Below are 11,082 nucleotides of genomic sequence, written 5' to 3' on the forward strand. Positions count from 1 at the left end.
GTCTTCCTAGCCCCACTAGTTTGCTTTTGCTTACTGGTTCTTGATTTAGAAATCAAGGAGTCTGGGAGAGATGGTTCATTCAACCCTTCATTTTGCAAATGACCAAGCTACACCTCTGTGATCTACCCAGGGCCATGCCCCTTTGTTCTGTGGCAGCACTGGGAACCCAGTGTTCCTTCTGTCGGAATCTTGTCCCATGTCTGTTTCTAATCTGGGTGGCTCAGCAGTGGATTAGCGTGTCCTCCGTTAGCACTTGAGCGCTGTTACTACCACCAGTGTGCTGGGAAGGCAGTTAGGAACAAAACGGACCCAGGGCCAGGCATTTTGGAATTTATAGACTACATGAATAGACAGATGATAAAGAGTAGGCAAGCACGTGCATAACCATTTGGGATCGGAAGTGTGGAGGGAAGGAGACCAGTGGACGGTGGAGAATAATGGGGTCGTGGGTTGCTGTAGCCAGGGTGGTCAGAGAACACATCGTGGGGAATGGGTGCATGAACTGAGACCTGAAAGAGGAAAAGGAGCCAGGAGAGGGCTCAGGGAAAGGGTTCCAGGCTGAGAAAACAGCGCAGACAAAAGCGAAACGTGGAAATGAACTTGGCGCCCGGGCAGGCTGAAGGGGCTGCAGCTGGTGCAAGATAAGAGTGAGAATGACCAGTCTGACCTTGAACATGGCACTTGTCAGATTGCTGGTTACTTTGACCAGCATCCTTTCTGAATACTCTTTAGACAACCCCACTGACACTTGCTTTGTCAAAATCTGGACCGTTTATTCCTCCCCAAAACCATACAGTCAGCTGGAAAAATCTGGTGATAAAGTCTTTACGTTTATATTGTTGTGTGAAATCTTGTGATGCAAACATCTGGGTCAAAATACATGCAGAGTTTTCTGGAGCCACTGGTTATAACTAGAAGTAAGAGTAACGTTTTGGACGGGACCTGCTTTAGATGGAAACAGAATGTGGTGAATCCATCTGTGTGTCCAAATGAAATGAGAAGGGGAAAACCTGCGACACGTAAAACAGTCACACCGGAAAAATACTGCTGTGCTTCTTGAGCGCGTGAATATTTTCCAGGCATTAAAGTGTCCTCTCGCTGGTGTGTACATGGCATCTGTGAGTATGTGGGTCTCGCACTCTTGTGTCGTGTGTCATTTTGTGCCCGTGTTTACTTCCAAGTTTGGATTTTTTATTTTTAGCTTTATAAAGACAGAGAACTGATCTTTTTCTTCATTTTATTCCTATTAAAAAAGTTGCTCTTCTAGAGTGTATGTAGTATTTTGTTAGTCTTTAAAAATCCACTAGACTCTCTTGTATTCACAGGCCCCCTTGGATTTATTTTTTTCTATGTTTTTTACCTGCTAATAAATAGAGAAGCTCAGTGATGTCTGGTACACCTCCCTCATATAAAGAACATGCATTATGGGTATTACAGAGATAAGAGGGAAGTCTGAACTCTGCGTTACTTCTTCTGGGTGGAAAGGAGACTTCAGTTCTGTGGTTCACGTTTAAGTGGTAGTCCTTGCGGGATGCTACACTCTTACCTTTACCTTGTCCTGTTGATGGACGTTTCGGAAAGACGTACTCTTCACTCACTGGTGAAGGTATCACCTTCTGTTCCAGGTCGTGGATGGCAGTGTTGGGTAGGACGTTGTCTGTGATTTTACGGAGTTAGAGACGGGTGGAGGCAACAGTCATGGAACCCACCTAATGGGATGCGATCAGTGCTATGCAAGAGCTTTGCACAGCGTCTTTGGGGCCCAGAGAGGAGAGCAGTCAGTTTGGAAGAGTGTCAAGGATGGAGGAGGTAACCGCTTGTTACCACAGGTGGTTGTGACGGAAGAGAACCCTTCGAGGAGAATAAGGAAGAACGTTCTGGGTAGAGGCAGCGATGTGTATGAAAGACTGAGACCCGAGTGCGCATGGTTTGCTTCTTTGCCAGTTGTTGTGTTGTCGGTGGCCTGGTCAGTGTGTGGTGGAGGCATGGTAGGCGGGGACACTGGGAGGCTGCGGCGGGGCCATTGGTAAGGGGCCGTTCACGCGTGTGGAGGAGTTTGGGCTGGATTCTCCTGGAAATGGAGAACCATGCAGCTGCAGGGTGGGATCTGTGCCCCTTCTTAGAAAGATCTCTTTGGAGAGTATTGAGGAAGGAATGGGGAGAAAGACAGAAGGGAGGAGACCAGTTGGGGGGCAGTTATGAGTGTTTCTGCAAGAGATGGCAAAGCCTGAACTGGGAGATTTTATTAGGGGAGTAAAGAGAAGCCGATGGATCTCAGAAGCCTTTCTGAGGCTGTCCTGAGGCACTGTCCAGACTCTGACTGAGAGGCAGCGAGTGTTTGGTGGTGAAGTGTCCACTGTGTGACTCACGGTGTCACCTTGTCAGTCTCCTAATCGTCTGGAATCCCTGCTGGTAAGGGGAAGGCAGCCGCCGTGTCTCGTCAGTGCTGGGATTCGAATGAGGGACAACTGAAGCCAACACAGCAAATCTAACAGAGTTGAGAGTTTCACTGTTCCCCCCTCTTTTTTTTTCGTAGCCAACAGCCTTCCTCTTCATTATTGTACTGAAAAATTCAGAACAGAAAAAATACAGGTGTTAGATTGTTAAGATTGGTTATTTGTATTTGTATTTGATATATTTAGAAGATTTCAGTTGAAATTTTCGTTTTTTACTGATAGAGATGCTGAACTGACTGGATTGGGATTATTTTCTGCCCTCTCTCTATGTTTTTTGATCCATCTTAACTTTATGAGTGTTTTGAGGTCCTCTATGCCCAGGCCTTTGCCAGACCCGGGCCGGCTCAGCCTCCACTCGAGCACTGGGGCCGTAGTCCGTCCTGCCCAAGAATGTGGGGCAGAGCTGGCTCTGGTTCGCAGTTCGCACTCTTCCATAAGGTGACTTTCTGGGAACTGTTCTCTACTGAACTGAAGCATTAGAAATCCTTGGGAGAGCATGTCATAGAGTGGAGTAGTTTACGTTTATAGTTACTGCAACTAAACTATCTGTATCACACATCGTTAAAAGCACTTCTTTTCCTTTCATTGCAGTCCCCAAAGACCCCAAGCCCCAGTGGAGACGCGTAGCATGGAGTTACGATTGTACCCTGCTGGCCTATGCGGAGAGCACGGGGACCGTGAGGGTGTTTGACCTCATGGGCAGCGAGCTCTTCGTCATTACCCCGGTATGTGTGTGACCGGACGCTGGCTCCGTGAAAGGCAGAAAAACATGTGCAGGTGCTTGAGTGAATGAGTGTGAAAGAGGGGAAATAGAAATACAGATGTGAGTTAGTTGTGAACTTAAGATGTTCAGACTCTAGTAGATAGATCTCTGTACGTGGAGTGTTTTCTCTTCATATTTAGTAGTGCGGTGTCAGAGGTGATCCACTGGTATCAAAACATTGTGGGAAGTGGGGGCCTCCGTGGCTCAGTCAGTTGAGCGTCCGACTCTTGGTTTTGGCTCAGGTTATGATCTCGTGGTACGTGGGTTCAAGCCCCGCATCAGGCTCTATACTGACAGGGTAAGGCCTGCTTGGGATTCTCTGTCTCCCTCTCTCTCTGCCCTTCTCCTGTTCATGTTATCTCTCTCTCAAAACACCCCCCCAAAACCAAAAACTAAACAACCCCCCCCAAAAAAAAACCACAGTGGGAAGTAAATACTAAACAGGTATGGAAAGCTGTTGTGCGGGTCCAGTGAGGACAGTGGTCAGCGGGCTGTGCCCGCAGGAGGCCCCTTTCAGGGGAGCTGGGTTTGTTGTTCTAAAGGGATAGAAGTGGAGAGGAAGAGTGAAGAAATCAGCGGTCGTAGTAACTTGTGTGTGTGTAGTGCTCTCCACTGTATTAATGGGTTGGATATATGTTCTTATTTAATATTCACAAGAACCCTTCGAGTACATTGGCCAGATATTATCTGCGCTTTACAGTTTGGAAAGCTGACATTGAGGAGGGGGAGGTTCCAGCCCATTCCCATGGCAATCCAGCTCCTAAGTGCTTGTTTAGGGACCCAGCGCTTTTCACTTTGTGTCCTTCTTCCTTGAATGACCAGGACACAGAGACACTACAGCAGCCTCACTCTGGCTGCATCTCAGAATCACCTGGGAAGCTTTATAAAGAAAAGAAAAACAAAAAAATGACTCAATTTTCTAGGCTCGACCCACAGAAATTCTGATTTAATTGATGGGAGTGGGTTCTGGGAATTAATATGCTTATAGCTTTTTAAAACAATTTTTTAAAAATATTTATTTATTTTTGAGAGACACAGACAGAGACAGAGACAGTATGTGAGCGGAGGAGGGAGAGGGTGAGGGAGACACAGAACTCAAAGCAGGCTCCCTGCTCTGAGGTGTCAGCACAGAGCTTGACGCTTGAACCCTTTAATGGTGAGATCATGCGCTGAAGTTGGACGCTTAACTGACTGAGCCACCCAGGGGCCTCTGTTTATATAGGTTTTTCAGCAGATTCTAATGAGAAGCTAGGGACAAGAACTTATGTCTAGAGAATGGTTTTTGTTCAGAAATAATGGGTGGAAAAACTTGAAAAAATGTATTAGGCTCCTATGATGGAAGTCCTGGGGAGCCAAACTAGGAAGCTTGGATCACTGCTTTCTGGCCCAGCACGATCTGATACAAAAGTAGTGTGAGCTATGTATATGACCACACGTGTAATTTTAAACCTTCTGGTAGCTGCATTAAGAGTTAAAGGAAACGGGTGAAATTGATTTAATATTTAATCCTGTATATCATAAATGTTATTTCAACATGTAATCAATGTAAAGAGTTTTAGTGACTTTACTTTCTTTGGTACCAAGGCTTTGCAATTTCATGTTTAGTTTTATATTTATAGTGTATCTATATTAGGACTAGCTGTGTGCCCAGGATTCAGTAGCCACATGTGGCCACAGTCTTTGTGGTTCCAGACAGTGAGGAGTCATTCAGGGCGATAAGCTTTATTATGTGTGCTTCCTAGGGTGCACAGGCCTTCAAATCCTTGGCAGTATAGCCTGATACGTAGTTAATGGAAAAAGGTTGCCATTGAATGAGCGTTTTAAGTGTCTTTTCCTTTTAGTTGTTGATGGGGCAATTGGGAAGCAATTGAGGCTTTTTCCCTTAAACATTGATTCCTGCCGACAATGCCGATCAACATTTGGAAGGTGATATCTGAATTCTGTGTCTTGGAATTCTTTGAAGTTGAGTGGTGACATTGCACCTTCCCCCAACAGAAGTACAGTTTGAACAGGAATTCCGAGTCTCTCATCCAGAGAGAATTGTGTGCTTCTGTCCTTCTGGTTGGGAGGGCTAGAGTTGGGTGTCTGGTTCTAGGCACTCTGATTTGCATAATTCTTTAGTATACAGATCAGTTCCGGGGCTGTCTTAATGTGCACTTGGCAGGGCCAGTGTCTGGGACGTCTTCCAACTGCACACGTGTTAACTTCTCTCTGGTATCTTTTTAGTAACTCAGTGTCCCCTCTTCTACAGGCATCCGGTTTAGCAGGTGATTTGAGCTATGCCATCGCTGGGTTGATATTTTTAGAATATAAAGCCAGTGCGCAGTGGTCTGCAGAACTGCTGGTCATCAATTACCGAGGAGAACTTAAAAGTTACCTTGTAAGGTAAAAATATACTTTATTTGGGAACTCCAATTTGAAATAATGTTTATTTCTCTGGCTTAGGGCCAGATTTTGTGTTTTTTTTTTTTTCTCTCAGCATTTTACTGTGAAAAATTTCAACTGTAATAGGAAGGTTGAAAAAACCGTATAGTGAATATTCATATACCTTCACTTAAATTCTTGAATTAGCATTTAACTGTACTTGCTATCTCACATTTCTGTCCATCTCTCTATTTAGCCATTTAATCAGTGTTCTTTTTCAATAAATTTCAGAGTTAATACTTAAATATCCCCACATCATGTCATTAATTAAAGTTCAATATTTGCTTATAGTTTTCTCTTTTGAAGTAAAATTTGCCTGCAATAAAATGCACAGATCTTAAGAGTACCAGCCAATGGATTGTGACAAGTGCGTACGCTTGTGCAATTCAACCCCTAGTAAGATGCAGAGGATTACCATCATGCTAGAAAGTTCCCTCATTCTCTTTTTCAGTGAATCTGTCTATACCCATCCTTAGAGCAACTGCTGGTTTTTTTTTTTTTTTCTCTCATAGATAAGTTTTTTCTGCTCTGAAATTCACATTAAACTCATAGTATTCATCTCCTGTCTAAGGCTTCCTTCATTTAGCATATTTTGAGATTTTTTTGGTGTTTTTTCATGTATCAGTAGTTTATTCCATTTTATTATAATACTACTGTGTTTCACTGAATGAATATTTCATGTGGCTTAGTTTGATTTGTTACAATGGACCCTAAACTGGGTGACTTACCAACAACAGAAATTCCCTGCTGACCCTCCCTGAGGGTGGAATTCTAGGCACCAGCACGGCCGGGCTCTGGGCCTTTGGCTTACAGACCGCTGTGTCAGGTGGCGGCTGTAGAGCTGGCTGGCTCTCTGGCCTCTTAGAAGGATGGTGACTCCTTTTGTGAGGGCGTCTGCCTCATGTCCTACTTAATTCCCAAACACCCCACTTCCAAATACCATCCTGTTGGCATTAGAGTTTTAACATAGGAGTGCTCCGGGGAGGCAGACATTCAGTCCCTGGGGGTGGGGGTGGGGGTGGTCACCAACATTCAGACCGTAACATTCACGATTTGTATACTCTCTCTTCTTTCGATGGAGTTCTGATTTCCAGTTTTGGGGCTACTATGGATGAAGCGGTCGTGACCATTCTTATAGCAGTGTTTGCGGACATACATTGTCATTTCTCCTGGGTCACTATCTTTGAGCAGAACTGCTGAGTCGTAGGGTAGATATGGTTTATTTTTATAAGAAATTTCTAGACTTTTTCCCAGAGTTCTTATATCCTTCATATTCCCACTAATAATATCTGCGCTCTGGTGGTTCCACACTCTCAGCTGTATGTGATGGTGTCTGTCTTTTAAGCGTAGGCATTTCAGCAGGTAGTGTTTGGTCTCTGCATATTTATTTCTTATTTGCCTTCTTACATTCAGCGTGGGGACAAATCAGAGCTATCAGGAGAGCCACTGTTTCAGCTTCAGCAGTCATTACCCTCATGGACTCAACACAGCTGTTTACCATCCTGGTCACAGGTGAGTAACCGTTTCTTCCCCCCCTTGGTAGAGTATCAGGTGGACGTACGAGTCTTGGCCCCGGCTCAGAGAGGAGGCGTCGTCCATTTTGATTATTTTGGCTTTTTCGGTTCTTCCCCTCAGGCATAGTTCTCTTCAGCGTGTGTAATATGTGTGTAGTCCTCGTGTGGGCACTCCCCTTCCTCCGGAGGACAGCGCTGAGCCCGATGGGCGAGGGCACGCTCACTGAGGAAGTCTCTCGCGTGTTGAGGGACCGCCTCCGCAGGGCATGTGACTGTGGCGTGGGAGGCCTCGGCGCGCTCGCCTTCCTTCCTCCTTCCCTTCCTGCAGGTGAGGGCGCCTCGGCTCGCTGCCGGCTCCTGCCTCCAGCACTCACCCTTCCCTCGTATGTGACCCTTCTCCGTGTATTGGCCGCCTCCACTGAGGGTTACCTGAAAATTGGGCATTTTCTACTTCCAGTGATTTCTCTCCTTTAATTTTGTAAAGTTCGTTCTAAAATAACATCTTTTTTTTAAGTTGGCCAAGCAAACTTTTTGGTTTTCTACATGGGAAGAATGTCAAGTTGTGAATCAGGCAAACCTAGCTTGAATTCTGAATTTTGACATTTTCACTCTCTGATCCTCTGTGTACTTAAGTCTTTTGGATGAAAAAGGTATGCATTTTTGGTATTCTATTCAGTCGTAGGTTTAACTGTTTTGTTTAGAATTTTATTATGAAATTTTAAAAACTTTGTTACATTTATTATTTTTGAGAGACAGAGTGACACAGGATGTGAGTGGGGGAGGGTCAGAGAGAAAAGGAGACTCACAATCCGAAGCAGGCTCCAGGCTCTGAGCAAGCATTCAGCACAGACCCTGATGTGGGGCTTGAACCCATGAACCTTGAGATCATGACCTGAGCCGAAGTCAGACACCCAACCGACTGAGCCACCCAGGTGCCCCTATTTTGAAATTTTGTACTGCAGAGGAACTCACACCCACCAGAGTGCCCTTTGTGCCCTTCCCTGATCCCTGCCCCACTAGAGATAACCACTGTCCTGAATTTTGTGTTGATTGTCCTTTCCCTTTCTTTATAGTTTTGTTGTTCGACCTTATATAAATGGAATCATAAGGAAGACACATAAATCCTGCTTTGAGATTCAGTCTTAACTACCAGTAGGTTATTTCATGTTATGGGGGGCACCTGGCTCAGTCTGGTTCGTGAGTTTGAGCCCTGCGTCGGGCTCTGTGCTGACAGCTAGCTCAGAGCCTGGAGCCTGGAGCCTGCTTCAGATTTTGTCTCTTTCTTTCTTTTTGTCCCTCCCCTGCTTGCACTCTCTCCTTCTCAAAAAATAAATAAAACATGAAAAAAAAAAAAGAATTTCACTTCATCCTCATGCTGAAGAATACTTTTACTGTTTTTTGTTTTTTTTGTGTGTGTGGCATCCCCTGTTCCTGGATCCTATGTTTTTTTCTTTGTGGCTTATTTCACTGTTTTGGTGAACCTCTGTAATTCCCTGAGGAAGAGTACATGGAAAATGTATATTTTTTCAGGCCTTACCTGTCTGAAAATGACTTTTATTCTATCTCATGCTTGCTTGCTAATGCGGCTGGATGGAACTGTAGGCTGGGAGTAATTTGCCTTTTAGAATTTTGAAGATTCTGCTCTGTTGTCGTCTAGCTTCTGGTGCTGCCTTGAGAATTCTTAGGTATGTTTTCTTTTTTTTCCTCTTTTTTTGACGTCCTTCCCTCTGGAAACTCAGATTTTTTTATTTCCCCACAGTGCTCTAAAACTTGACCATGTTAAGTCTTAGAGTAGTTTTTTTTTTTTTTTTTTTTTTTTTAATAGCCACAGTGTTGACCCTTCAGTTTGAATACTAGCTTTGGGGAAAATTTACTGACATTTCTTTGATTGTTTCTTTTTGTGTTTTCTCTGTTTCCTTCTGGAATGTCCGTTCTCTAGATGTTGAGACTCCTTGGACTCCCCTTTATTCTCCTCCTTTTTTTCCCCTTTATTTTATGTTGGGGAAAAAAAAGTTGTTTTAATTCTTTCCATATAAATATAGACACTAATGAAGAAAGTATTTTGAAGCACTTTTGAGCTCTATTATAAATATAATGAATTAGTGATGCATATGATAGTCTATTTAGAAAGAAAATTCTGTGTTCTAGTTAATTTTTTCTGATATATCTTTTATTTTTTTTTCTTTTTACTAGTTCCATGTCTCCTCTTTTTTGTTTTAAATGTTTATTTTTGAGAGAAAGAGAGAGAGAACACAAGTGGGGGAAGGGCAGACAGAGAAGGAGACAACAGAATCCAAAGCAGGCTCCAGGCTCTGAGCTGTCAGCACAGCACCCAACACGGGACTTGAACTAATGAGCCATGAGATCATGATGTGAACCAAAGTCGGAGGTTTAACTGGCTGAGCCACCTGGTGCCCCATGTGCCTCCTCTTTTTAAACCAGGCAGTATGGTTTTTTTTTCCCCCCAGTTCTCATAGTCTCCTTTCTAGAAGTTCTCTGTAGTTATTTTATGCATCTTTCTTAAGGGATGAAAGGATTTGAAATGAGTATTCAGTGAGTCACTACTTACTTTGAGGATTAGGTACATAGTAGGTACTCAGGAAATGGTAGTGAATAGATACAATACTATTAATTTCTTCCGTTTGGTTTGTGTGGCTCTTGCATTAAGGAGTCTGGTAGATCCTTAAGAAATTTGAGCATTAGTTGCAAGTCTACTTAATGAAAAATTTAAAGAATTGTTTACTATATTTAGCATATTATTTTCCAATCTGAAATAATAGAGTTTTATTTTGGATACAGTTGAGTGAGCACATGCTTAGTTAGAGGTCTTTCCATTTTTATAAAATTGAATGTAATTGTGTATGCTGCAAATTACTGCCATTTTCTTAAAACATTTCTTTTGATTATAAAATAAATACATTACAAGAATAAGAAAATCGTGTTGTTTTTATTTTATTCTTGTCAACGTATATGAAGTGTGTCCTCTTAATGTTCATTTTTATCGTTGAGATACTGTGTTTTCCTTGCATAGCTTCACATTAAGTCCTGAATCTAAATTTTGCTGCTAGAAAGGGGGTAGCATGTGTTTTTCTTTTGCACACTCAGCTTCCCGTCGTGAATTTTGCCAAGCCTAGCCAGTGCGTGTATTGTACCCCTGACGCTCCGCTGGCTGCTTTCATTTCTGTTGAGGGTGACCTGTTCGTTTATGTTTGCATCTACTTTGATACCGTGTTTTATTATGTTCAAGCCAGGTTTTGCTGTTTTGCTCTTTTAAGGCCCATTTTTGTTTTATTCAACTTGATTTTGTTGTTTTAAAGTGTAGGTATTGGTACCTTTCTTGGTAACTATATACATTTAAAAAACTTCTACCTCTCTTAGCACATATATACATTTATAAAAATTTAAACGGTCCTCATTAAATAGTGCATTCTGTTAGAGGAAATGTCTGTATTACAAAGATTGATGAGGTAGAAAGTCTGTTTTATCTTTGGCTCGCTTGTCTCTACACTCTTACGTGTTGTGGCTTGTATGTGACACACTCTGTCAGGTGTTGCAGAAGATGTGAAGGTGGACAGGCCCGACCTCAGGGTCTTGAGGGGAATGATATACGCGTCTGTTACTTCTGTATATGTGCCTGTACTTCTGATGTCTAATATCCATTTTCTCTATTGAAATGTGTGTGCAAATACGTATGTGTGTATATATTACATGTGCATGTGTGTGTCCTGGAATGCAGGCTAGAAGTATGTAAGGGACCTTTAAGAGGTGCAGGTAGGCTGTGTGGGGATCCAGATGGAGGAGATACTTCCCTGGTCTTTCAAGGAAGGACCATGGCAGGCAGCACTTGCAGTGGCTTTGGAGAACGGATGCAGTCTGGGCATGGTGGGGATTCCCGAGTAAGGGCTGGTGTGAACAGGGAGAGAAC

General features: G+C 43.3%; 1 protein-coding gene across 4 annotated transcripts in view; it reads left to right on the forward strand.

The window, feature by feature from the left end:
- The window catches only part of NBAS (neuroblastoma amplified sequence), a 315,339-nt gene that overhangs the window by 18,774 nt on the left and 285,483 nt on the right, over positions 1–11,082 (forward strand). For all 4 annotated transcript variants that reach the window (XM_029938273.1, XM_029938274.1, XM_029938276.1 and 1 more), the window contains exons 7-9: positions 3,048–3,181; positions 5,471–5,604; positions 7,057–7,155. In XM_029938273.1, coding sequence (XP_029794133.1) covers positions 3,048–3,181; positions 5,471–5,604; positions 7,057–7,155 — 367 coding nt within the window. The remainder of the gene's footprint in view (positions 1–3,047; positions 3,182–5,470; positions 5,605–7,056; positions 7,156–11,082) is intronic.

The sequence above is a fragment of the Suricata suricatta genome, chromosome 4 (assembly GCF_006229205.1).
Source record: "Suricata suricatta isolate VVHF042 chromosome 4, meerkat_22Aug2017_6uvM2_HiC, whole genome shotgun sequence".
Taxonomy (NCBI): Eukaryota; Metazoa; Chordata; class Mammalia; order Carnivora; family Herpestidae; genus Suricata; species Suricata suricatta.